Source organism: Ornithorhynchus anatinus, chromosome 13 (genome assembly GCF_004115215.2).
Source record: "Ornithorhynchus anatinus isolate Pmale09 chromosome 13, mOrnAna1.pri.v4, whole genome shotgun sequence".
NCBI classification, from domain to species: domain Eukaryota; kingdom Metazoa; phylum Chordata; class Mammalia; order Monotremata; family Ornithorhynchidae; genus Ornithorhynchus; species Ornithorhynchus anatinus.
The window spans coordinates 37,817,669-37,843,682 of record NC_041740.1 but is presented as its reverse complement, the minus strand read 5'-3'; the positions used below and the strand labels follow the sequence as shown (position 1 = coordinate 37,843,682).

General features: G+C 64.6%; 2 protein-coding genes across 2 annotated transcripts; one reads left to right on the top strand and one right to left on the bottom strand.

Annotated features, from left to right (window-relative positions):
* The first annotated feature begins 3,817 nt into the window (after positions 1-3,817).
* On the top strand, positions 3,818-7,736 carry NOBOX (NOBOX oogenesis homeobox). The gene is made up of 9 exons (XM_029078363.2): positions 3,818-3,889; positions 4,549-4,740; positions 4,998-5,104; positions 5,242-5,348; positions 5,527-5,603; positions 5,793-6,015; positions 6,232-6,554; positions 7,148-7,414; positions 7,506-7,736. Exons 1-9 carry the CDS (start codon positions 3,838-3,840, stop codon positions 7,529-7,531), a joined length of 1,374 nt encoding a protein of 457 aa, XP_028934196.1. The 5' UTR covers positions 3,818-3,837; the 3' UTR covers positions 7,532-7,736.
* A 721-nt stretch (positions 7,737-8,457) lies between these two features.
* Positions 8,458-25,141, bottom strand: ARHGEF5 (Rho guanine nucleotide exchange factor 5). The gene is made up of 15 exons (XM_039913910.1): positions 24,961-25,141; positions 20,382-23,283; positions 17,429-17,486; positions 16,808-16,866; positions 16,387-16,640; positions 15,762-15,922; positions 14,787-14,939; positions 14,116-14,245; positions 13,898-13,972; positions 13,545-13,634; positions 13,144-13,301; positions 12,660-12,821; positions 10,110-10,180; positions 9,532-9,636; positions 8,458-9,360 (listed from the first exon to the last, which is right to left on the bottom strand). The coding sequence occupies exons 2-15, from the start codon at positions 23,269-23,271 to the stop codon at positions 9,203-9,205; spliced, it is 4,524 nt and encodes a 1,507-aa protein (XP_039769844.1). The 5' UTR covers positions 23,272-23,283; positions 24,961-25,141; the 3' UTR covers positions 8,458-9,202.
* Positions 25,142-26,014: the final 873 nt, after the last annotated feature.

The following is a 26,014-nucleotide window of genomic DNA, read 5'->3' as shown; positions in this document are numbered from 1 at the left end:
GTGGGGCTCACAGTCTTCATCCCCATTTTACAGATGAGGTAACTGAGGGCCGGAGAAGTGAAGTGACTTGCCCAAAGTCACACAGCTGACAAGTGGAGCCGGGATCAGAACCCATGACCTCTGACTCCCAAGCCCGGGTTCTTTCCACTGAGCCACGTATTCAGCCGCCTCAATAATAATAATCATGATATTTGTTAAGCACTTACTATGTGCTGAACACTGTTCTAAGCACTGGGGTGGATACAAGGTCATCAGGTTGTCCCACGTGGGGCTCACAGTCTTAGTCCCCATTTTACAGATGAGGGAACTGAGGCACAGAGAAGTTCAATGACCTGCCCAAAATCACACAGCTGACGAGTGGCAGAGCCGGGATTAGAACCGGCGACCTCTGACACCCAAGCCCGTGCTTTGTCCACTAAGGCACGAGTCGTACTTATTGAGTGCTTACTGTGTGCAGACCACTGTACTAAGCACTTGGGAAAGTCTAGTACGACAATAGACAGTGACATCCCCTGCCCACAACGAGCTCACAGTCTAGAGCAATAATAATACTAATAATAATGACGATGGTATTTGCTAAGCACTTACTATGTATCATGCACTGTTCTAAGCGTTGGGGTAGATAGAAGGTAATCACATCCCACGTGGGGGTCACAGTCTTAATATTCATTTTCCAGATGAGGTCACTGAGGCACAGAGAAGTGAAGTGACTTGCCCAAGGTCACACAGCAGACAAGTGGCAGAGGCGGGGTTAGAACCTACGGCCTATGACTCCCAAAGCCGTGGTCTTTCCATTGAGCCACGCTGCTTCTCAAAAAACTAGCAGGGTAAGGGAGACGGAACAGACATCAATACAAAGAAATAAAATGACAGATCTGTACATAAGTGCTTTGGGGCCTGGAGGAAGAGCAAAGGGAGCAAGTCAGGGTGAAGCGGAAGGGAGTGGGAGATGAGGAAAGGTGGGGCTTAGTCTGGAAAGGCCTCTTGGAGGAGATGGGCCTTCAGTAAGCTTTGAAGCTCTTTACTGAGCACTTACTGTGTGCAGAGCGCTGTTCTAAGCACTTGGGAAAATTCCAGCTCCACCACCTGTCTGCTGTGAGACCTGGGGCAAACCACTTCACTTCTCTGTGCTTCAGTTTCCTCATCTGTAAAACGGAAATTAAGACCGGGGGGCTGCTCCGTGTGAGGGAGGGATTGTGTCCATCCGGTTATCTTTTACCTACCCCAGTGCTCAGTATAGTACCTGGAACATAGTAAGCGCTTAACCAATACCTTAAAAAAAGGACAGGTATTTAATCCTCATTTTACAGATGAGGAAACAGAGGCACAGAGAAGTGCCAAGCGGGACTCCCGGCAGGCAAGTGGTGGAGGTGGGATGAGAACCCAGTTCTCCTGACTCCCCATCCTATGCTCTTTCTACTAGGCCATTCTGCTTCCTTTAGTCCCCGCCAGCTCCTCCCTCCAACTCCCAGAGTCTTGGAGCCGGTCCAACGACGACCGATCCCTGCAGCTGGTGGTCACCGGGCGGGTGACCGGGCGGGTGGAGGACGGCAGCGGGGGTGGGAAGAGGCGGTGAGGCTGCCTGGCCCCCTCCCCTAAAATGATTCCTGGAAGCAGTGTGGCCTGAGGGATAGTGCACGGAACTGGGAGTCAGAAGGACTCGGGTTCTAATCTCAACTCTGCCACTTGACTGCTGGGTGACCTCGGCTAAGTCGCTTAGCTTCTCTGGGCCTCGATGACCTCATCTGTAAAATGGGGATTAAGACTGTGAGCCCCCTCTGGGTCAGGGACTGTGTCCAACCTGATTAGCTTGTATCTACCCTAGCACTTAATACAGTGCCTGGCACATAGTTAGCTCTTAAATACTACAGTGATCATTATTAACAGTAAACATGCTTGACTGAGGGGGATACATACATAAATATAAATGAACAAATAAGTTATCGATATATTCATATATGTATATGTATCCACGTATAAATGAACAAATAAATTATCGATATATTCATATATGTATACGTGAGATTTGTTCCCTGACCACAAAGAGCTTCCACCCTAACTGGGAAGCCTGTGGTTCTTTGGTCCACGGCAGCTCTTCCCTCGGCTGTGGAGCAGAGACTGGGGCAGGGTGAGGGTCAACGTCCTTTCTGCTCAGGTCCTCCAGGGAATCAGAAAGAAGTTAAGCCCTGCTTAGCCCTCCCCCGTCACCACAGTCTGGTTCTAGAAGCCCCCCAAAAGGGGCCGCCGCCCACCCCAGGACCCTGCCGTCACTTCTGCCTGGCATTAACTCCCCTTTTTCGCTAACCCTCCAACTTTCCCCAGTCGCCCCAGAGGGCGACTCAGAAGAGCCGAGGAGTCACGGAAATCCCCCACCTGAATAGGGGGAGTGGGATGAGAATCAATTGATCTAATCTGTTCTCCAACCGCAGCTGGAGGAGGTTTCCACGGTTGGAGGAGCTGACGGGGCAGCTGGTGCCCTCTGGGTAACAAGGAGCCTTGGGGCAAAGTTCAAGACTCTGGGATAAAACACTGCTTGGTGGGGGGTGGTTAGAGGTTGGCTTGTAGGTTCCTTTACCGGCTCTCTGCTGTATTTATGGGCTCAATATCTTCTTAATCACTCGGTTGTATTTATTGAATGCTTACTCCGTGCAGAGTCCTGTATTAAGTGCTTGAGAGATGGACCGTACTTGTGACTCTCCCATTTTCCATCTACATAAGGCGTTCCTCCTGTCTGGAGCTTCTTACCTCTCTCATCTGCCACCCATTTTCAAGGCTTTCGTGACATTCCATCTCCTTCTGGAAGCCTTTCCTGATCAATGGCTGAGACCCCCCAAGTTTATCAACAGCAGCCTCCCATCCTGAGCCCTGATGTACACCCCCATATTTAGGTTGGTGGCAGATATCAACCTATATGTGCTAAGTATTTATTCATCCCTTCTCGTTCCTATTGTGAACTGGAATTTTACTTCCTCTCCTGCTCCTAATTGTAAATATTTTCGATCTGCCTTCCACTTTGGACCAGAACCTCCTTGAAAGCGGGGTCTGTGTCCTCTTAGACTCCATCAAGTGCCAAGTCAGAGCATGTACATATATACCACAGGGGCTAAGTAAGTTCCACCGACGGGCAGTTCGGGGTCTTGAAGCCGAACATTTTGAAAGACCCGTCTCCACTGCCCAGGATGCCTCCCCGAAGCCTGGGTAGCCTTTAATAAATGTTAATCATAAATGCGTCTGCGTCTAATGGTTTAGTACAGCGCTCTGCACACCGCGAACGCTCAATAAGTACCATCGATGATGACGACGCACCGTAATCCCACATTCCGATAAGCCTCTGTGACATTATAGGGGCAGGTTGGTAAATGTGGCCTGATCTGGAGGAATGGTTGGAAGAGGACGCCTGGCTGAGCAAGGGTCCCACTGGAGCTGACTGAGAGCCACCTGGACCAGCGGGACACTTGGGTTCTCCCTCTGGCTCCACCGTGACCGAGGGCGGGTACCTCAGTTTCCCCCCACTACCCTTGAGAGAGGTATCCTCTGGAGCCAGCCCGTGGTAGCCCACCCTCCAGCCGTCTTTGGAGACAGGTCAAACTTTGCAGTGGGGAGAGGGAGGACCCGCCCGGTCTGAGCTGGGGCCCGGGCCCCTCCCCCTCCTCATTAGGGCCCCACGTGAGTTTCTCTCCTTCCCTCCGTGCCCCGGCGTCCCCCGGCCCGGCCCGGGCCGGGCCTGTCTCCCCTCCCCCGCCCCTGGGCCGGTCCCGCACCTGCCCGTCCGGGGCCTTCATTAGCCGCTGCCCGGCCCGCCCGCCCGCCCCACCAGTCCAGCTCCGGCCCCTCGCCATGGAGCCGGCCCACGAGGAGTCGACCGTCGACCCCCGCGGGGAGAGACAAGGTGATGGGGGACGCTGCGGGGGGAAGGGGTGGAGATGGGGGGGACTGACTTGTGGGGAAGGAGGTGAGTGGGGAAAGGGATGGGTGGGGAAGGGGTCTAGATGGGAGGAATGGCTCGGGGGATGGGGTGTAGGTCGGGGGACTGGCTTGGAGGGAAGAGGTGGAGATGGGGGGACTGGCTTGGGGGGAAGGGGATGGATGGGAGAAGGGGTGGAGATCTGGGGGGACTGGCTTGGGGGGAAGGGGGTGGATGGGAGAAGGGTTGGAGGTGGGGAGGATTGACTTGGGGGGCAGGGGTGAAGATGGGGGTGCTGACTTGGGGGAAAGGGGTAGAGATTTGGGGGGACTGGCTTGGGGGAAAGGGGATGGATAGGGAAGGGGTGTAGATGAGGGGAATGGCTTGGGGGATGGGGAGTAGGTGGGGGGATTGACTTGGGGGGAAGAGGTGGAGATGGGGGGACTGGCTTGGGGACAAGGGGATGGATGGGAGAAGGGGTGGAGATGGGGGGACTGGCTTGGGGCGGGTGGAGATGGGGGAACTGACTTGGGGGGAAGAGATGCATGGGGGGATGGGTAGAGGCTGGGGGAGACTGACTTGGGAAGGGGGTGGGAGGCAGGACCCCATTAACCCGTTGGGGTCCGGTCCCGGCCTCTCCCCAGAGGTAGGAGCGGCGGCCAGCCCCAGTCCCGTCACCCGCCGCCCGGGCCGGAGCGGGGCAGGTCGAGCCCCCTGCTGCCTGTCCACCCTCCTCGGCGGCAGCCACCGGGAGGCAGCTCGAGGGAAGGGGCCGCCCAAGCCCCCGGTGGAAGCCCCAGTGGCCCGCAAGAAGAGCCGCACCCTCTACCGGGCAGGTGAGCACTGAGTGGGGTGGGTTCAGAGGGGAGGGCCCCCCCCCCCACCTTCCCCGACCCCCATATCTCTCCCGGGGGAACCTGGCCCGGCGGCAAGGCGCTCTGGGCTGGTAAGCCTGGGAAGGTACTTGCAAGGATGGGTCAGGTCTGGGTACTTAGGGGGAGGAGGGAAGACCCTGGCTCAGGCGTCAAGGCCTCGCCATTTTCCTCCCCTTCCTTCTCCCCTGCCCAGCTGTGGGTCTGGCTTCCTTTTCCAGACCAACTGGAGGAGCTGGAGAGGGTGTTCCGGGAAGATCACTACCCAGACAGCGACAAGCGACGGGAGATCGCCCTGTCCGTGGGGGTCACTCCGCAGCGCATCATGGTGAGGCGGACCGAGGGCGAGGTTTGGGGGACTGTGACGGAGCGGGGAGAGGAAGGATTCCCCCTCCTTAGGAGGAGCGGTACTTGGACTCTCTCCGGTTCTGGCTCCCCGAGCCTCCTGTTCTGCGTCTCCTCCAGATCTGGTTTCAGAACCGGAGGGCCAAGTGGCGGAAACTGGAGAAGCTGAATGGGAAGGAGAAGAAGCCGGACGGTCCGGCCCCCGGTCCCGGCCTCGATCACTGTGGGTGAGAGCGGGCCCGGGCTGGATTCCTTGGGGGCCGGAGCCCTTGTTGGTTGGGGCGGGCGTCTGGGAATGCGGGTGCCTGTCTGGAAGAGGGTGAGGATGGAGAGGTGGGGGGCACGGACCCCTTGAGGGGCAGGTTTGGGGGGGAACAACCTCACTCACGGACCTTCTGCCCCCAGCCCCGCCTCTGACCACCTGCCCCCGCTGCCGATGGATCCACTGCTCACTGGGTTTCCTCCCCACCCACTTGCGCCAGGTGAGTGTCTGCCACGGAAAGGACTGGGCCGAGGAACACCGGCCCCGGACGGGCGTGCGACCCTTGCTGTGTGGCCGCTCCCTCTCCCGGGTCACACCGTATCCATCGTGGGCTTCCTTCTCGGGCTCAGAGACCTCGCCCCAAGCCCTCTCGACCCCTGCCGTGTTTCTTTTTTTCTCCTCACCCCAGACCCTACGCCGCTGCTGGCCTACGACCCCCTTACTCCGGGGCTCCAGCCGAGGTCAGGGGGAACCCGGAGGGCGGAGGTGACGCCACCGCTTCCCAGCCCCCCGCCCATTCGCAGGGCCAGCCTCCCGTTCCCCCTTGGCCCTTCCCGGAGCCCCCATCTAGTGCCCCTGCTGCTGGACACCCCAACCGGTGGCTGCAGCCCCGAAGGGCCCTGGGGAACCAGGTACGGCCTGGAGTGGGGGGCCTGGAGGGTGGTCTCGAGTTCAGCGGCGGGGGAAGGACTGGACCCCGAGCAGGTGGTGGTGAAGGAGTGCGGGTGCCCTGAAAAAGGGGTCGGGGGGTGGGTTGTAGGAGGAAGGGGCAGCTTGACTGGGGAAGAGCAGGGGAGGGGCCGGGGGGTCGGCACTAGACTAGCCCCCTCCCCATCTCGTCCCTCCAGCGTCGCCGCCTCTGCCTCCTGCTCTTACGTCGACCGGCCGGGCCCCGGGCCCTGCCCGGAGCCTCGGGGCTACCACCCTGGCAGGCAGCCTGGGGGCTTTCCGCTCCCCCAGTACCCCCCCAACCAGCTCCACCCCTTCCCCCTCCCCACCTCGAGCTTGGGGCTGCCCCCCAGCGCCCACCTGACCCCCCCACCGCCCGAAGCGCCGCCCGCCACTGCCTTCTTCGCCTTCGCTTATGGAGCTGCGGGAGCCCCCCGGGGTGGATATTTCCCCGGCCCTCAAGGAGGGCAAACCCTGCTGCCGCTGCAGACTGAGAACCCAGGTGAATGGGGGGCGGGAGCGGGGCTGATTGAGGGGGCGGTTAGGACCGGATCCCTTCCCACCTCTCCCCCATCACCTCCCGGGGATGGTGCTTCCCTCGAAGCGGCGTGGCTCGGGGGCAAGGGCCCGGGCTCGGGAGTCAGAGGTCATGGGTTTGAATCCCGGCTCTGCCGCTTGTCAGCTGTGTGACTGCGGGCAAGTCACTTCACTTCTCTGGGCCTCTCACCTCCTCTGTCAAATGGGGATGAAGAATGCGAGCCTCACGTGGGACAACCTGATTACCCTGTATCTACCCCAGCGCTTAGAACAGTGCTCTGCACGTAGTAAGCGCTTGATAAATACCAACATTATTATTCCCTGTGGCGCTGACCCATGAATGGCTAAGCGTGTGCCCCCCCGCTCTGGCTAGCCGGTTAAGGGGTGCGAAGGGGGTGCTGGAGTCACCAACCTGTCCTGGAGCTGCAGGGGCCCCAGTCCTCCCTGCCCTTCGCACCTCCCCGGGGTCACCTCCTGCCCCAGGTTCAGCTCCTCGCTGGGGAGAGGGGGTCGGGGGAGCGGGGCGCCTGGCCCTGCCTGAATGTCGTCCTCCCTCAGGCGCCGTCACCGCCCTCCAGCCCGTCCCCTGGAGCGATCCTTGCCTGCTGGGCGCCCCCTTCTCCAGCCAGCTGGGCCCGGGCCCCCAGGCCGGAGGGGACCGCTACCTCCTGGAGCCCGCTCCCTTCGGCGGTGCCGCTGCCGCCGGTAGCCAGCCGGCCCCCGGCTTGGCCCCCTTCCCCGGGGGGGCCCCGCTCGGCGACGGCGAGAAGCAGCCGGGGTTCAGCGCCCCGAGAGAGAGCCGCGACCCTGGCCCCGGCGGAGCCGGTGAGTGACGGAAGGGGTCGGGGCCCGGCCGGGCAGAGGGCAGCCCCTAAGGGAGGGACTGGCCTTATGATTTCCTCCTTCCTGCCCTCAGCTTTTCCAGAGGAGACTGAGGATTGAGAAAGAGAAGAGAGGAGGGACCATACCTTGCTGAAACTCAGGGGGAAAAGGGGCTTCTGGGTTGTACCCCTGCCCCAGCGCTCCCCCCGTCTCCCTGCCCGCCGAGCCTCCCCCGGGCTGGGCCTTGGGCCTTTCTGTTGAGTCTTTCGCTTATCCGTTGCCCGGAGTTGGGGCGGGGACTGTGTAAAATGGTTCTCTTCTTCTTGTCGGAGTGTCTTTCTGAGGCCTGGGAACCTCCTCCTCCTCCACGGCCCTCAGCCCCAAACTGGGCCTCGGTGTCTGGAAGGGGACGTGAGGGATGCCAGCCCTTTGGGCCCATAGCTGAGTCCCTGAGGTCAGCACAACTTGGGGGTGTCTGTCCAGGCTACGCGGGTCTAGGCGATGGCTCGTCGGACTGTAGCGGTCGGGAGTCCAGACCGGGGCTGGGGGCAGCGGGTGGGGATCGGGGAGAGGGGAAAGGGTCGGGGTGGAATTGGCTTATTTACAGTCCCTGTGGACTACTAGGGGCTCAGCTGTGTTTGGCTGTTCTGACGTGAGCCAGTCTCGAGTAGGAGGTGGAAATGCAGGGGGGCGGCCCCTGGGAGAATTGGGGGTGGGGAGATCACCAGTGGCCGCTTTCCCGGGAACCAAGCGGCCTCTCTGCCCGAGTCCCTCTCCCGGAATCGGAGTGTGGGCCTGGAGGGGGGGGGGGGTTTAGGGGGCATTGCTCGGATGAGGTTGGGACCGGCGTTCGGAACCGAGAGGCTCCCTGGGCAGCGTCACTGTACAACCATCATGGGCTTGGCAACCTTCCCCCACCTCCGCCTCCTCCTCCACAGTGTCACCTACATTCCTACCTTCCTTGGCCCTCGGCCCCTTCCCGCACAGGGCTCTGGCCAAAGGATGCTCATTTTTTTTGGACAGAAGGGGAGGTGGGAGGCTGAGCATTGAAGGCACGTCGTGTTTATTTATTAGAGAAAGAGTGCGACACCCTCACCTCCTACCCCGAAGGGAAAGGGAGGGGTGTAAAGTCCCAGAAGCCCTTGAGGAGGCTCCGGAGGTCTTGGCCTCGGGGCCTAAGTGCTTTTTTTGGCGCGGAGGAGCACGGCCTCCCCGATTTCCCCCTGAGGTAGGTCAGGCAGGGCATCCCCTATGGCTTTTGGGGAAATTGAGGCACCGAGTGGTACAGCCCAGGCCCCCGGTGGGGCTCCCCACAACAAGGGGATGGGAAGCCCGGGGCCGCTGTCCAGTCTGGCCACATCCTGCCCAGATACGCTCAGGTGGGTCCCCCCGACACCCTGCCCAGCGTGAGGTCGGACCCGATCTCTGTCCTGGAGGCCTTGGTCTCCGGTGGGTTGGGGTGGGGGGAGTCTGCCCACAAAGCCTGGGCTCTGGTGGGAGGGGGCGGACCTTCCTGCAGGGGCAGGGAGTCTCTGCCCCACGAAGCTCGCTCTCCAGTGTGAGGGAAGCGGCCCTTCCTGCAGGGGCAAGGAGTCTGTGCCCCACGAAACCAGGGCTCCGGCGGGAGGGGGCGGCCCCTCTTGGGGGCATCTGCCCCGCAAAGCCCGGGCTCAGTGGGGTCGGTCTTTCCTGCGGGGGCAGGGGGTCTCTGCCCCTCAAAGCCTGGGCTCCAGTGTGAGGGGGCGGCCCTTTCTGCAGGGGCGCGGAGTCTCCGCCCCGCGGGCCCCGGCTCTATCGCTGGCGGCCCACGAGCTGCAGCTTGGCGATCTTGACCCGCTGAGCCTCCTGCAGGTTCCGCTGCCGCGCCTCGGGGTTGTTGATGTTCTCCACGTGCAGGACGGGAAACCAGCCCCGCTCCCCGTCGGACAGGCGCACGCCCTCCAACCAGCCTGAAGGACAGGGGAGGGGCTGGTAGGGGCAGAGCCAGGGCCGCCCCCACCCCTTCCCGGAGCCCAGTGCGGGGCGACGTAGCCCCCTCCGCCTCCCACCCCGGCCCGGCCAGCCGTGGCCGCCCCCCTCCGCTGGCTGACGGTCCGCGGCCCCCGCCCCTCCTCTCTCACCGTCGCTGCTGTGCTGCATCACCATCACCACATCTGCCTTCTCCAGCCCCAGCTCGTCGTTCTCCCGGGGTTTGTACGCACGGAGGCACTGCACTTGCTGGGAATCTGAATCGGAGGGAGGAAGGGACGCGATGGGGGCACGACCTTCCCCGGGACCCAGAGGGGAGAGCCCGGGGCCGCAAATGGGGTGAGACGCCGGCTCGGCTGTCCGGTTACCGCTCCCTTATACCGAGACGGGCTGGGGATGATACGGTGACCGCTCTGGCCGGGGTCACAACTCTGCCCTCCTCCTCCCTACAGTGAGCTGGCGGCCTGAAGCCCGGGGTCAGGATGGAGCCGGTTAATCGAGTGACTTCCCCATCTCCCGGACCCGGCAGGAACCACGCAGGATCCTGGGTGGCCGAGAGGCGTCGGCCGGAGCGGCCCCTGGGACTCCGATCCAGCCGGCACGTTCGCGAGCCTCTCGGCCCGGGGTCTGCCCACGGGAGGGGATGCCGACCCCAGTGGTTGACAAGGGGAGGTGAGTCGATAGGGGAAAGTCAAGGGGATGGTTGTCCTCCCACCCCCTGCCCTCTCACTGTGACACTCCAGCAGGTCCAGCTCTTCTTTGGGTGGGGCCAGGGCCGAGATCCAGCGCAGCTTCTCGCTCCTGAGGAAACGGACACCCTGGTCACCCCAAAGGAGGAGCCGGATGGGGGAGGGGAAACAGCTGAGGATGGGTGGGGGAGAAGGACGGCTGAGGGTGAAAGAGATGGCTGGGGAAGGAGTTTGGGGAAGGGTCAAAGAGAGTCAAACGTGACTGCAAAGCCGCCATTTAGTAGTTCTGGTATCTGTTACGCCCTTACTATGCACTAAGCACTGGGCAAACACAGGATAATCAGGTGGGACACAGCCTCTGTCCCACGCAGGACTCACAGTTTAAGAGGAAGGGAGAACGGAGTGAATCTCCATTTTGCAGAATAAGAAACGGAGGCCCAGAGGTGTAAAGCGATTCGGCCTAGGTCGGCCCGCAGGCGGGCGGAGGTGGGATTGGAACCCAAGCCTCCTGACTCTCAGGTCTGCGCTCTTTCCATCAGGCCACTCTGCTTCTCAAGTGCTTGCACTTGAGCAGGTCGCTGTCAGCAGAGCCCAGAGACCCAGCGGCCGCATCCCAGAGACCATGCCGGGACAGAGAGAAACTCCACCAACATTTTACTGAACGCTCAAAGCCGTAAGAAGTTTTCTGCTTAACCAGGTCTCCTCAGCCCTCTGTTCTCGATGGCAGGGCAGGGGCACCACCCTCTCAAAGCTGCTGTCGGTCTCTTCTCAGAGAAAGGGGACCGAGAAAATTAAATCAAGTTTGGGATCTCTGCGGGCCTACGCTTCCCAGCATGCCTTGGCAATCCCATCGATGACGGGGTCCTGTGGGTCACTCCCTTTCCTTTCCCCACCCTAGTCAAAAGGGAAAATGCTTTCAAAGGAAGCCAGCTGCTCCACCCTGCCCCCCTCCTTCCCTTCCTCTTAAATTCTGCTCCGGGTTCAGCCTCTCCCCACTCTCTCCACCCCCTCGACTCGAGCGGAGTGGAGGTGGGGTGGTCTAGTGGATAGAGCGTAGGACTGGCTGGCAGGAGATCTGGGTTCTCCACTGGCCTGCTGTGTGACATCGGACAAGTCACTTAACCGCTCTGGACCTCAGTTTCTTCACCCATCAATGGGGCCAAGATAGTCTGTGAGCCCCAGGTGGGACGGAGACTGTGTCTGATCTGATAACCTCCTACTGATTCCTGCGTTTAGCATACAGTAAGAGTTTAATAAACACCAGGATGAAATTATAGCCCAGTAGCCCATCATTTCATGCGCCTGCACTTTTTGCCCCCTCTTCCGGTTGTCCTCCCCGCCTCATCCCACAGTTTGCTGTGGCCTCTATTAGCGTCGGCGAGGAGGCCGCGTGGTCTGTCAGTGGCGGTGGCTGTCCCTGGCTCTCTTTAGGGAGCTAGACCCCTTGGCTAGTGAAGAGTGGAGTGGGAGCTCTTGGGCCAGCTCGTGAGGGAGTGGGGGGCTGCACGGCCCCCTGACCACAGGTAGAGGGAAAGGACCGTGTCTCCACCAATGGAATTCACAGCCCCAGCAGGGAGCTGGGCGCCGCACAGGCACTCTGGACAGGCCTGTCGAGTGGCGGCGAGCGTTGGATTTGGATCCTTTGCCAGCCAACGGGCCTCCCTCCTCCTTCACGTCGATCAGTGGTATTTGAGTGCTTACTGGGTGTAGAACGCTGTACTAAATGCTCCCCGTCCAACAGACCACCGTTCTCCCCATTTTCAAATCCCTTCTGATGTCACATCTCCAAGAGGCCTTACTAAATCAATAGCTAATCTTCCCAGTCCAGCCCTGGTGTGCGCTATCTGAGCACGTGAGTGCTATAGGGGATTGTGAGTAATGATAATAACAATAGTGAGCCCTTTGCAAATACCTCCATGTGCCAGGCACCGTACTAAGTGCCGGAATGGGTACAAGCAAATCGGGTTGGACACGGTTCCTGTCCCACATGGGGCTCGCAGTCTTAATCCCCATTTTACAGATGAGTAGTTACGTACATATCTTACGTGCTCTATTACTTCCCTCCTATCGGCAATTTACACTGAAGACTGTCGCCCTGCTTTGAGTGGAAACGCTTGAAGGGCAGGGACGGAGTCAAAACTCCATAGGTCTCTGAGCCTCTTAGGCCAGTGCCCTGCACACAATACTACTGGTTGATTCTCTGTTCTGTTCTTTCCACAGGAAGGGAGAAAGAGACCAATAAAATCACCCAAAATGGGTGCCCTTCTTTAGGTGTTATTTGGATGACTCTTTGACATCTGTGCGTGTGTCCATCCAGCCCCCGTTTGACAACTCTGAGCCCTCGGATGGAGGAGCCTCTGGCTTTGGGCCCAGAAATTGGGATAGGAGGCGAGCTTCTCTGGAGGGAATCTGACCTCTTTGCTGGGAGAAGGTGAGCCGGCTTTTACTCCCTCGGGCCCCTATTGATATGTCATCCAGGTTGTCACCAATCCCCTGCGGCTCTGCTCCGGGAAGAGCTTGCCCCACTTGCCCGGACTGCCGGGGGCGCGGAGTCTAGCCCGGGCCCGGCTGCTGCCCCCGCCCCTACTCACTGAGTCTCGGTGCCAAAGAGGAACTCAGTGCGGGCCCCACGGTTGCTGCGCCGCAAGAAGAGGCGGAAGAGGTTCTTGTGGGTCCCATGGAGCTTCATCTCGCACTTCTCGCCCCGCACGTCGGAGAAGGCAGCGTGGTCAAACACGAGGAAACGGCTTCCCCTGCAGAGATGTGGTGGGGGGCGGCGTGTCAGTCCTGCCCCGACCCCAGACCCCCTTCTCAACCTCCACAGTAGCTCCTAGAGATACCCCCCCTAGAGGCAGCCCCCTCCCCTCCAGGCTTTCACCTGAGAGCCCCGCCGAATCACGGGCCACCCCTCTGGGGCGGGGGGCCCCCTTCCTATGCTTCCTCCCTCCCTGGGGCCTGGTCCTTTCCCTCAGGGGGAGGGATGAAGGGGCTGTTAGCGCGCTGCCCTGTCCATCCCAGCCTGCTCCCCGTCCCCCCACCCCCAACCCCTCCACCCTCATGCTCCCTCCCACTCACTCTCGGGGCCGGGACAGCAGCAGGCAGTCGTTGAAGAGGTGCAGGTGGATGGGGCGGGTGGTCAGCTTCTTGCGGACTCCGGGCGAGAGGTTGGTCTCCAGAGCCGTCACCTCTCCGCTCTTCACCAGCCAGCGGGACTGGGAGATCAGTGGGAATATCTGCGGAAGAGCGGGGGCGGGCAGGGGCCAGAGAGGAGCAGGGGTGCCAGTGAGCCCCACGCCAGACTCCGCACCCTTCCGCCAGTCCTCCCTTCTTCCTGTTCCCCCCACGCGTGGGGTGGGGCGAGGGGAGGCTGATGGGGATGCAGAAGGTGGCACCATGGTGGGGTAGGGTTTGGGGAGCAGGATGCCGCTAGATGGAAAGGGGTGGCGAGTCGGGGGCAGCAGGGGAGTGGGACGGACCTTGCACTCGAACTCGATCTTCTGGTTCAGGTAGATGAGCTCCTCCGTCCGCCGCATGCTCTGCACGTTGCTGTTGCAGTCGCGGATCAGCTAGGGGCCGGGGAGGGCGAAGGGTCAGAGGAGACCCGGGGGACCGGGGAAGGCTGGTCCTGATCCTGCGGCAGTCCCTAGCCCCGCCAGGCCCCCAGGCCCCCGGGACGTTGGGACGGCTAAGGGTGTGCGTGGCAAGAGGGAAAGGAGAGACTGCGCTTTGGAGTGGGGCAACGCTTAGCCTCCACTCCACCCCCAGTCCCAGCGGGCTCCTCCTGGTGGGTGCTGGGCAGCGGAGAGAGGCCGCGGCGGGAAGCGCTCACCTCCTCGATGACGTGGTGGGCCTCGGTGGCCTCTTCCTCCTCCGGGGAGCCGGGGCTTGTCCTCTTCAGGATGTTCTGCGGGGCGTGGGCCACACCGCTCAGAGGCGAGGGGGCCCGGGCAGGGCGGGAACATACACGGGGAGGGATCATCTTGCCCTTGGAGGGTGCCAGTCAGCCCCTGGGGGGGGATTGGGGAGGTTCGGGGGGGCCCAGGGTACCTGGAGCAGAAGTTTGAGACGAGTGATGCGCTGGAAAGGCAGGATCAGGAAGGATTTGAGGGAGAGGCGCTGGCAGATGGGATCGCTCTCGAGCTTGTCCAGGGCCTCGCGGAAACCGCCGTTGGTGTTCCTGCCGGGGGCACGGACACGGGCACCGGGTGGGGATTGGGACGCTGACGCTGGGGGGTGTCGGGACGCTCTGTATGATAACCAGGGTTGGGGGGATCCTAGGGGCCTGGGAAGAGTTGGGGGTTCACAGCCACCGGGGAGGAGGGCAGGGGCCGGCAGGGCGTAGGCAGGGTCTACCGGGCTGGTGTGACCAGTCGGGGTTGCTTCCGTGATCTCTCAGGAGCCGGGGATCGGACTCTCCGGATAAGAAGCGTCTTTAACGTGTCACCCAGACTCGCCTTCATCCTCTCCCGCCGCAGGTAAGAGGGGAGGGCCCGGGATCGTTCCCCACCCCCTCCGCCCCTGATGTGGGGAAATGGGCCCAGAGAGGTTAGACGACTTCAGCGGTGTCACACAGCAGGCCAGGGGCAGAGCTGGATCGAGCAGCCAGATCTCCCAACTCCCGGCGGCGTGCTACCCCTCGGAGCAGGTGGGGACCTGGGGGCGGGGTGGGACTGAGGCATGGAGGTTGGAAGTGGCTGGGCGAGGGGTGAGGGGCTCACAGCAGGGACTGGAAGGTGCGCTCCTGGTACGACTGGTTGGTGACGTAGGGCAGGTAGACCCGGCGGAACTCGGGGGCGTGCTTCAGGACCACGTCGCACACGCCGAAGGTGAAGATGTTTTTCTCAAGCTTCTCCTCCAGTTCCGTGAGGAACCTGTGTTTACCCCCCCAACACGGGCCCCGTCAGGCTCCCCGCCCATGCAGGGGAACCTGTGTTTACCCCGACACGGGCCGATCCGCTCCCACAGCTCCCAGAGAGCCCTAGTTCTCTCTCACCTCGACCCCCAAATTCCCGACCCCTTCCTCCTGAAGGCCCCAGGTGAGTGAAGGTCCCTACCTCAATGGGCCGGGGGGGGGGGGGGGGGGGTCACCCTGCTTTCCTCCTTCGTCCATTTGCCCTTTCCTCTCTTCCTCCTCCCTCCCTCCTTCCAACCCTTGAGGGACCAAGCTCTCTCTTCCTCCTTCCCTCCAGGTTCCTCTCTTCCTCCCAAGGGGACCTCTGGGCTGGGTAGCGGTATCGGTGGAGGGATCAGTCAGTGCTAGTGATCACTGCTCTCCCCATCTTCAGTGCCCTCCTGAAAGCCCAGCTCCTTCAGGAGGCCTTCCCTGATTGATTTCTTTTCTCTCCAAGGGATATTCCCCCAACCGCTACATCGGCACTTCCTCCCCACCTGGGCACTGGGGTACACGCAATCACCGGCGGCACTTGGGTACGTATCTCGTGCACAGAGTTATAGACGAATCCCTTTCTTCCTCCTACCAGTGATTTATTTTCATTTCTGTCTCTTCTACTAGACTGTAGGCTCCTGGAGGGCAAGGTTCGTGTCTACCGAGTCTCTGTACTCTCCCGAGAGCTAGCGTAGTGCTCTGCCCCTGACGGGTGCCCAGAAAATCCTATCGATCGACAGATTTCTGGGGAGCGGCCATGGGCAGGGGGGCTTATGGAGGGGGAGGGGAGTCCCCAGCGGGATCTCACGTGGTGCTGACGTCCCGCACGTCCTGCAGGCGGGAGAAGAGCCATTGGTGGTCCTGGTTGGACAGCAAGGAGCGGAGCTGGGTCGACAGCTGGAAATGGTCCACGGCCACGTGCAGGCTGCGCAGGTAGGAGGCCTCTGACATGATCAGCTCAAACTTGGCCTGAGGGGGCAGATGAGGAGCCAGGGTCGGTCCGGACCAGGGCAGCCCAGGACCCAAAACCCCTGCCCAGCCCCAGGATGGGCCACCCTGGCCTGGAGAAGGGAAAACGTCTCCCCGATTTCCTCGTCCTGGATGCCCTCTCCTGGGCCCGGAAGGGCTTGGGGGGCTCTGGGGCGGGTGACTGGTAGCCGTAAGGCCCTGAAGGACCATTCAGGGTTGGGATGCCATTCTGGGGCCCGAGGATCTGGATGGATCCCACCGGCCGGGGCCCACAGGGTCAACTGCCCGGGGTCCGCTCGGGGAAACCCGGGACGGATTGGTCTGAGCCGAGCCTGGCGGGCTGCCGGTCCGTGCCCCTCCACCCCACCTTCCTCCATTCAGGAGGGAAAAGGAGCAGGACCTTGCCCTAGCTGATGGGAGAAGGGTAGGAAGCTCCCGGAGCACCCACCCCACTCCCGGGCTACCTCCTGCAGCTTCTGGTCCTCACGGGTCATGGAGAGCAGAATCCTGCTGCCGCGCACGCATGGAATGTCTTGCCAGAGGGAGTCGCTGGTGGAGATGGAGAGCCGCTGCAGGCAGGACTCTGGCGAGGTGAGCCCCCTTCTGAGCAGGCGCTGAGAGGTCGTCTCAGGCTCCTCCGTCAGGCTGTCCAGCCGTTTCTGGCTCTGGATCTCCTTGTTGAGCAGGTCATCGCTGTAGTCTTGGTACAGCTGACGGGCTGCAGGTGGGAGGGCAGGACAATAGAGGGAGTCAGGCCAACCCAGTAGACCGATTCCCTGCACATTTCCCTCTCCTCCTCCTCCTCCTCCTCCTCCTCCTCCCCTGCTTTCTGGGCACCCCACCTCCAAGCAGCCTCTGGGGCCACTTCTGCCCTATGGCACTCACAGGAATAGACTAACTTGGACTGGCGCCGGGAGGCCTTGTTTTCCTTCGGCTTCTTCTCCCTGGAGGAGCAAGCAAGTTGGGGGATGGGGGTGGTCACTGGGTGGGAGAGACATGCTTCCCTCAGGGGCTTCTGGGAGCCCCGGGAATTGGCTCTTGTGGGAAATGAGACATGGCGGGTACTGAGGGGCCTTGGTCACCAGTCAGGGGTTGTTTCTGCTCCTTTCAGGAGGGACCTGGTCTGTATGGGCTCAGGGACCCATCCTGGGGGAGCAGCATCCCTTAGTGGTTGACTGCGGTCCTGGGAGAATGCTGGGGTGCGGGGGGAGCGGCGGTGGCGCAGCGTGGGCGAGAAGGTCCATCCCCGAGGTGCCCGGTCCAGCCTGGGGCCAAGCTGAGATCACCGGTCCATCCTGCCCGGTGGCACCGGGGCCCCAAGGTCAGCCCACAGGGAGTGTAGTCACACACCTGCCCCAGACTACGGCCAATGGCGGGAGCCCCTCGACCGAGTCCCCACCCTGGCCAAGACTGGGGCTGGCCTGGGGCCAGCCGGTCTGCTCCAAGTGCAGTCCGTGGGAGACCGGGCCGGTCGGTGGGCTTCGAGTCAGGAGGGGGTAGACTCACCTCAGGGTGACAGCGTTGGGGTTGCAGGGGGGCTTCTCCGGGGACGTTCCTTCCCCCTCTGGAGGGAAAGATGGAGGAAGAGTTGTCTCAGGCACAGCAGGGACCCGGGGTGACGACCAGGGAAAGGGAGAAGCAGGGACCAAGGGGTACTGGGGAGGGGGAGGAGAGGAAGGGAGACGGTGCACTGGGAGAGGGGGAGGGAAACAGCACATTTGGGCACATTATATTGTCCGTCTCCCCCTCTAAAATGTAAGCTTGTTATGGGCAAGGAACGTGACCGCTAATTCTGTTGTATTCCCCGAAACACTCAGTACGGTGCTCTGTGCGTAGTAAGCACGCGATAAATATTATCGATTGATTGATTTGGGTGAGAATGAGGCGGGAGGGTCAAAGGGCAGGGAGCCACAGGGAACTGTACGGTGGGAACCAAGCGAGGGGTGGGTCTGTGGCGGGCTTGTGTGGTTGTGGGAAGGTAGCCTGACGGAGAGCAGGGCAGAGGCAGAGAGCAGGGCTAGAAACGGGACGGGGGAGGGCAGGGAGCCAGGCCACGAGCGGAGCGGAGGCAGGCCCGAGGGGCAGAGGGAGAGCAGAGACGAAGCAGAGGGGTCCGGAAGCCCCGTCTGTCTGTGAAGAGCGAGGGCCAGTGGAGCGGGGGGGCCGGGGCGGGGCCCGGAGGCTGAGGGGGCCGGGGCGGCCGTGGGCCTGCGGATCCAGGTGTGGATCGGGCGGGATCGGCCGAGCGAGCTGCCGAGCAGCAGAGAGGCAAGTTGGGACCAGCAGAGCGGGGAGGCGGGGTGGGGGGGCGGTGAGGTCTGGCCCCAGGCTACCGGAGGGAGGAGGGGTGCCCGGGTGGGGTGGGGGGGAGCCGTGGTGGGGAGGGGGGAGGCAGGGTGAGTCACCGCCCACAGGAACGTGGCTCCTGCAGCGCGGGAAGAGGGAAGAGCTAGAGCCGGGCCCGGAACAGGGCGGGGGACCAGGCGAGGGTGGGCCCTGGGCAGCGGGAGGGGGCCGGGACACCTCGTCCTCGGGTGGGACGGACACCCCCCCCCCCCCGCCAGGCCGAGGACCTAAGAGGTCCCTGCTGCCCAAGGGCCGGGCGGAGGTGGAGGGAGAGGAAAACTAGGGCGGCGAACTTAGTTCCAGTTTGGAGCGGGCAGGAGGGCGGATTCCTAGGAAACAGGATTCACCCTTATCCCGGCCTGGGCAGAGCTCCGGGCCAGGCGGTTCCCGGTTGGGATCGCTCGGCCCTGACCCCCTTTCTTCCCCAGTCTGGAGACCCTCCTCCTCTAGCAGTTTCAAATCCCTGCTCCGGCCTGGCATCTCCCCGCCAGCTCTAAGGGGGACGGGATGGTCCCCAGCCCTTCGGCGAGGAACCTACCCCCACCGGGCCCCAGAAGGCCGGGTTGGGTGTGCCGAGCCTCGGGGTCACAGGCCCCAGTTGCCGGGCCGGGGCCTGCCTGTTTCCAGGGTGTGGAGCTAGATCCTTCGAGGGGGCGGGGTGGGGCCGGGCCTCTCTGCTCCTAGGTTCCTGCCCCCTCCCACACCTGAGCTCTGAGGCTGGGAGCTACCGGCCCCTCCTCGCCACCCCCACTCTCACCCCCACCGGTCCTCCCGGTGCCACCCCACCTGGGCCCGGCTCGGGGCCCTCCCTGAGGGGGAAGAGACAGGCTTTGGGAAAGCCCCGCTGGGAGAGCCCCGCCGGGAGACCCTCCCTGGCAGTAGGAGGGAAGCTCAGCCTAGCCCTGCTGCAGGGGGAGGGAGGGGCCGGAAAGAGGCCAGAGCAGGGAGGATCCTGGGCGGAGGCAAAAGGGGCAGGGAGGTGGGAGAGAGAGGGAGGGGCACGGTCAGAACCGAAGGCTAGGGCAGGGGGCCGGGAGCTGGGGGAGAGGAGAGGAGCCAGGCCCTGGGCGGTCGTGGGGCTGGAGTCCAAAGGGCAGGGCGGGACAAGAGAGGGCATCTGTGGGGCCAGGGGAGAGGACCCGCGGCGTCGGAGGGGAGCAGAGGCCGCTCCGCCCGGAACGCTGGAGCCTAAGTCCGTGCACCCCATCTTCACCCGGTTTCCCGACAGGCCCTGAGATGTCAGCGTTTGGCCCGATGGAATCCGTCCTCGGACTCCCGGGGCCAGTCCGGCCCTTTAAATGTCTCCTTTGTCCCTGCCTCTCTATCTCAGCAGGTGAAAGAAAACTAGGAGAAATTGAACAGTGTCTTTAACCCCCTTCTCTCCTCTCCTCTCCGACCCCCTCCCCTTCGCGGATTAGCAGTCCCCAAGGGACTGGGGACTAGGCTCCAGGGGTCGGGCAAATCCAAAGCGGGGGGGAACACAGCAATATTGGGGTGGCGGGGGGGAGCACGTCTGGGTGTCACTAGTGCCTAAATAGGTGGGATTCAAGGACCGTGTCTAATTACTCTTTTGGACTCTCCCAATAGCTTAGTAGAGTGCTCTGCACAAAGTAAGTGCTCAATAAATGGCACTGCTGGATTGATGAGGTCAAGATGCCCCATGAACGTGTCCCTGAAGAGATTAATTCTAGACCTGGGCGAAACACCCACCGCGTTCCGATCTGTCCCCTTGATATGTGCACGGATCACCACGCTGGCCACCCCACAGGCCACCCCACTGGCCGCCTTCCTCTCCTTCCTGGAGTTTCCTCTCTCAAAACCTGCCAGCTCTGCGCTCGCTACTGCGCTCGCTACTTCTCGGGCCTCCGAACTTTGCCCCGGGACTGGTCCTGGCCCCTCCAGCCCCCGGAGGGCAAGTTGGATCCCCCATGGCATCCACGCTCCCAGGGGGCAAAGGCCCGGGCCGGACGTGAGGGACGAGGGGCTCGTCCCAGCCCCACCACCGGCTCGCTGTGCACCTCGGTTCCTCGGCAGGAATACGGGGATGCTGGGTGTGGGCGAGGGGACCGCGGGCAGATCTAGGAAGGCCAGATTCAGGTGCCGGGATACTCACGGCCGGGCAGGAGGGATGGCCTACGCAGGGCTTGCCGGTTCCAGTTCTTGGACTTGCCCATCCCATCCACGTCGGTCTCCACGTGGTCCCTGCCGCTCGTGGGTGGCTTCCCGGGATCCAGCTTCCCGAGACCTGGCTTCCCGTGATCCTTCCTGTGGGGCCAGCTTGATGCCTTCTCCAGGGGAGGGTGCCGGGACCCTCTGGCCTGCCAGACGGGTGCCCCCTCTGACCTCTGGGGGCCGTCTCCCGGGCCCGCCGTGCCGCCCGGTCCCCAGGGCTGCCCCCAGGGCTGCGGGGCCCCAGGTGGAGGTGGCGAGGTGGAGCCGAGCATCAGGAAGTTGGTGATGTTGCTGAAGGCCAGACCCGAGGACTCCTGGCTCTGTCTCCGGCCTCGACCGCCCAGGAGCTCCCGTCGGCAGCCCTCAGACGGGGGCCAGGAGGTGCGGCCTGGAGAGGGAGGGGAGGAAGCCGGCCAGTCCCCCGAGGAGCCCCGGAGGGTGCCCACCCTGGTCCCCTCCACGTCCGGGCATTCCCCCTGAACGCGGGTGTCCCTCCGCCAGGCCTTGGGTGGCAACGGGGGTGGCTCCGCGGCATCCGGGACGGGCGGCAGCGGCTTGTTGTGTCTCGGCCCGGCCGAGGCGGGCGGGGGCGGATCCTCAGCTGGGGTTGGGGGCAGCGGCTTGTTGCGCCTCGAGGGGGCGGGGTACCCGGCGGGGGTGTCACGGTAGGGGTCCGAAGGTGGAGTGGGGGGCAGCGGCCTGTTCTGCCGTGGCACAGCAGAGCCGGTTGGAGCCGAGTTGCCGGGGAGGCTGTGCCGTTTAGAGGTGGGCGAGGCGGCGGGTAGACAGTCTAGTCTCTCCGTGGTCGGGGGGAGGCTGTGCCGCTCTACCGTGGGGAGTGGGGGCAAGGGCTTGTGGTGTCTCAGCACCACTGGGGCTGGTAGGGGGCGCCCTGGGGCTCCAGGGGGCGCAGGGCAGGAGGGCTGGTCGAAGGGGCCCCCACGAGGAGGGGAGGAGGTGGGAAGGCTGGCAGGACGGCCCCTCCCCTCCCTCCTCAGGGACCCGAGCCGGCGGGGGGACGACTGTGGAATGCCCCCGGGGGGCTCGGTGTGGGACGGGAGCGCGGGAGTCCCGGCCCGGGCCCCGCGATGCCCCGGCTCTTGGGCCTCGGGCCAGTCAGGGCCAGAACAGACTGTCCTCCTGGAGCCGCTGAACTCCGCTCCGCTGCGAGAGCCCGGGCCGTCCAGGGGGCCGGGAGGCCAGGGGGAGCCCAGGTCGGGGCTGGTCCCAAAGACCAAGAGGGCGGGATCCTGGTCCGAGAGGGCCCCTCCAGTGGTGCCGGCTCCCAAGGCTGCAGGGCTCTGCCCGGTTCTGATGGCGGCGGAGGCGTCTGCAGCATCCAGAGAGTCCAGGGGCCAGGGCGGGGTGGGGAGCGGCCCGCCGGCCGGGGATTCCGGAGGACTGGGGGAGGCCGGGGCCTCGGGCACCGGAAGGCGAGCAGAGGGATGGGGTGCGCCGGTTGGCGCTCGCTCAGGCCCGGGACCCAGCGCTGCGGGTGGCAGTTCCTCACTCTCCACGACGGCGGGGGCCCAGTCCGAGAATATCGCTGCCCCAGCTGCCAGGGACAGGGGCAGGTGGGTCTCCCAGGGAGGGTCCCCGTCAGAACCGGCCCCGGGGCACCCCAGGTCGGGAGATGGGAGCCCGCTCCCCTGCCCCCAGTCCCTCTCCTCCAGGCTCCAGCTCGCTTCCCCTTCCGTCCCCTTCTCTCTTGCCCCCGCCGGTTCCCCGAGGCCCCCCGTTTCCCAGTTCCCCCGCTCATCTCCCTCTCCCGGCTCCTCCTGACCCCACAGCTCCTCGGCCTCCCCCCGCTCCTCTCTTTCAACCTCTCTCCGCTCCGTCGGCCTCTGGCTCTCCTCATCCAGCTGTCCTGGCTCCTGTTTCTCTGCCACCCTCTGACCCTCTGCCTTCCCCGGTTCTAACTGGCCCGTCGTCCCCCCCTCCCCGTCTAGACCACTCTCTTCCGAGGCCTTTCGCTCTCCTCCCTCCCCCGGTCCCCACTGGCAGGGATCCTGCCCCTCCAGTGCCAGGGGCCACCATGGTTCTCCACCCCCCTGCTCAACCTCAACTTCTTTCCCCACTTCCCCCTGAATCTCGAGTGGGTCCCACCCCACTGCCTCCTCTTGGTCCTGATGCTCCACTCCTGGCTCTCCATTTCCCACTTTTTCTTGCCTCTGGTCCTCTCCCTCCCGCCCCTCGGCTCTGGCTTTCGGGCCCGCGAGCTGGACCCTCTCCGAGGAGCCGTCCTCGTGGGGGGCGGGAGGAGGGGTCCCGGTCCAGGCCGGAGTAGGGTTGGAGTCCAGAGCCGGGACCTCTCTCTCGTCCTGCCCGCCCGCTTCCTGTCCCTCTGGCTTCTCAGCGGAAGAGTTCACCGGTCCAGAATCCAGTTCTGCCCTGGCCAACCCGTTAGTCGCGAGAGCCGGGGAGACCTCTTCATCTGTTGCTGGTGAGATCCCCTCTCCGGCCTCCCCCCGGGCCTCAGAGGTCGCCCCGAGGCGGGTCTGGTCCGCGCCCCTCCCGGTCCCAGTGGTCTCCTGGGCACCGTCCATGGCAGGAACCGCTGGGGCGTCGAGTCCTTCCTCTTCCTCCCCGCCCGTGCCGGCCCTCAGTTCTCCACCGTCTCCGTCCTGGGGCCCGGGGAGCCGGTCCTCTTCCTCCAGGCTCCCCTCCGGGCCCTGCATCTCCACAGCTTCGGCCCCGGGTCCTGGGCCGAGGGGGCGGGTGTGAGCCCCGGGGGTTTGGCTGCTCCTGCCGGGGGCCGTAGGGGGCACATGGAGCTCCCCCAGGGTGGTGGGGGGGACCGGATCGTGGCCTTGGGCCTCCTCAGCCTCCATCAAGCCCGCATCCTGGGTGGGAGAGAGGCAAATGTTCTCTTCAGCCTGAGGCCCGCACAGCGTGTTGTGCATTCCACTGCGAGCACCCGGGTACCCCGGGTCCCGGACCCCTCTGGGCGACCGGCCCTTCGCCTGGCTCCATGCAGCCCGAACGGTGCACGCCCTAAAGTCAGAGTGACATAGGGTGGGGCTGGCCTTTCCGCACCCTACTGCACTCACCGCGTGACCCGGTACCAAGGCGCCAGTGTGACCGGCTAGACACCGAGGCATCGGCGTGACCGGCCCCTAGTCACCCTACGGGCACTCGGACACCGTGCCGGTGACCCCGACGGACGACCGGACCCCGCGCCGGCGAGTCCAACGGACCCCTGGACCCCCTGCCTGTGACCCCGAAAGACATCTGGACCCCGTGTGGGTGACCCCGACGGTCGCCCGGATCCCGGTGCCCGTGACCCCAGTAGACACCCGGATCCCGTGACTGTCACCCTGACAGACATCCCGAACCCGTTCCCGCGACCCCGACAGACATCCGGATCCCGCGTCACCCCCAGGGTCATCTGGACCTCGTTCCGGCGACCCCGGCGGTCAGCCGGACCCCGTGCCGCCGACCCTGGCCGTCGGGTGGGCCCCGCGCCGGTGACCGCGGCGGTCGGCCGGACCCCGCGCCGGTGACCCCGGGAGTCGGCCGGACCCCCGGGCCGGCGACCCCGGCGGTCCCCCGGACCCCCGCGCCGGCGACCCCGGCGGTCTCCCGGACCCAGCGCCAATGACCCGGCGGGCCCCCGGGCCTCTTTCCGGTAACCTCGATGGTCACCCGGACCCCACGCCGGCGACCCCGACCCACACCCGGACGCCGTGCGGGCGATCCCGACCGACACCCGCCTCTGGGCCGATGATGCCGACGGGCTACCGAATCCCACGCCGGCCAATCCAACGGGACGGCGGACCCCCGAGGAGGTGACGCGGACGGACGGCGGGACCCGGTGCCGGTGACCCCTGACAGACGACCGGACTCTGCACCGGTAACCCCATCCCCACCCCCCCACCCCCCGCCCCCAGATGCCGCCGGTGACCCCGTCAGACCCCGGACCCTGGACCAGTGACGCCAACCGCCACCCGGGCGCTCCGGAACAACAGGCCTCGATACCGCCCCGGGCGCGGCCACCGGCCCCTCCGCCCCAAAGCCCCCGGGGGCCCGGGGGAGCCCCCTCCCCGCCCCGCCTCCGTCCCCCGGGACCCCGCACTTCTCCGGCCTCCCGGCCCGGGGCCCCGACTTGGTTTTGGGCCCTCGCCCGCCTCCGCCGGCCCGGCGGGTCCCGCCGGGGCCGCTTGGCCCAGGAGCGGGGGGCCTCTGGGGAGGGGGCCCGGGCCGGGCCGAAGGAGAAGGATGGGGGGCGGCCCTCCCGGGGCTTCGGGAAGGGCCCGGGAGGCGGGAGGGAGGAGGCCGGGCGCGGGGGAGGGGACCCCGGCCGGGAAGCCCGGAAGGAGAGTCAGGAGAGAGGACTCTGCCCGGAGCGGGACTGCCGCCCCCTCCCCGCCCGGCCCCCTCCCCGGCCCGGCCTCCCCGGGACCCCTGACCGGACCCCGGAGTCCGGGGGCCGGGGGGGCGTCGACGGGCCGGTCCTGGCAGGCCGGGGAGTGGGCTCCCGCCAGCGGGGGAGCGCAGGGGAGGGGTGGGGGGCGGCAGACCTGGAGCTGTCGAGCGAAGCCGGGGGTCGTCCGACCGGCCCGGGGCCGCCTCGTCCCTCGATCGTCCTCCTCCGGCCCCCGGGGGCGGGGAGAGGGGGGTCGCCCGCCGCTGGACGGCAGAGGCCGGGCCCGGGGCTTCCCGCTCCCCGGGGACCGGCTGGGGCCGCTCCGAAGGTCAAGGCCGCACTCCCGCCCCTCCCTCCCTCCCTCCCTCTCTCCCTCTCTCCCTCCTCCCCTTCCTCCTCCCCTTCCCTCCTCCTCCTCCTCCTCCTCCTCCTCCCGGCCTTCAGCCCCACCTGGTCGGGGTGACGGTGGGCCGGGGGCGGCTCCGGGGACCGGCCCGGGCGACCCCAGGCCCGCAGCCGCCCAGCGGCGCCCGGGCCCGGCGGGATCTCATCCCCTTCGAAGCTCCAGGTGAGGCGGGGAGGGGGGACACACCCGCACCCACCCACCCACCCACCCACGCGCACACAGACACACACACAGACACACACACAGACACACACAGACACACACAGACACCTACCTACCTTCCCGGCCGGGCGGGGCAGGAAGGGGCCGAGCCACGGACTCATTGGTGCGAAGGTAGAAGAGGAAAAAGGGAGCGGGGCCCGAAGGGCCGGAGGAGCCGGACCGGGCCGGGCCGGGCCGGGCCGGGCGGGGGGCGGGGGGGGGGGGGGGGGCCGACCCGGACACAGGGGCCCCGGTAGGGGCGGAAGGAGGGTCGGGAGCCCCGGGCGGCAGAGGAGCCGGGCGTCCCGCACTGGACGGACCCCGAGCTGGGAGGCGGCGAGGGCCGGAGGAGGGACGGAGCGGCGGGGGAAGGGAGCCGGCCACTCCTTTCGACCGTTCATTCGTTCCGTCGCATTTATTGAGCGCCTACCGCGTGCAGAGCATCGTGCCGGCCGCTCGGAAAGTACAGTTCGGCGACAGGTAGAGCTACGGTCGGGCCCCACCGCCACCCTTCATCCTCCCCGGCCGGAATCCCTCTCTCCGGGCCGGATCCGCCTCCGGCCTCCGCCTCCGTGCCCGCGCACCAGCCGCCAGATATGGA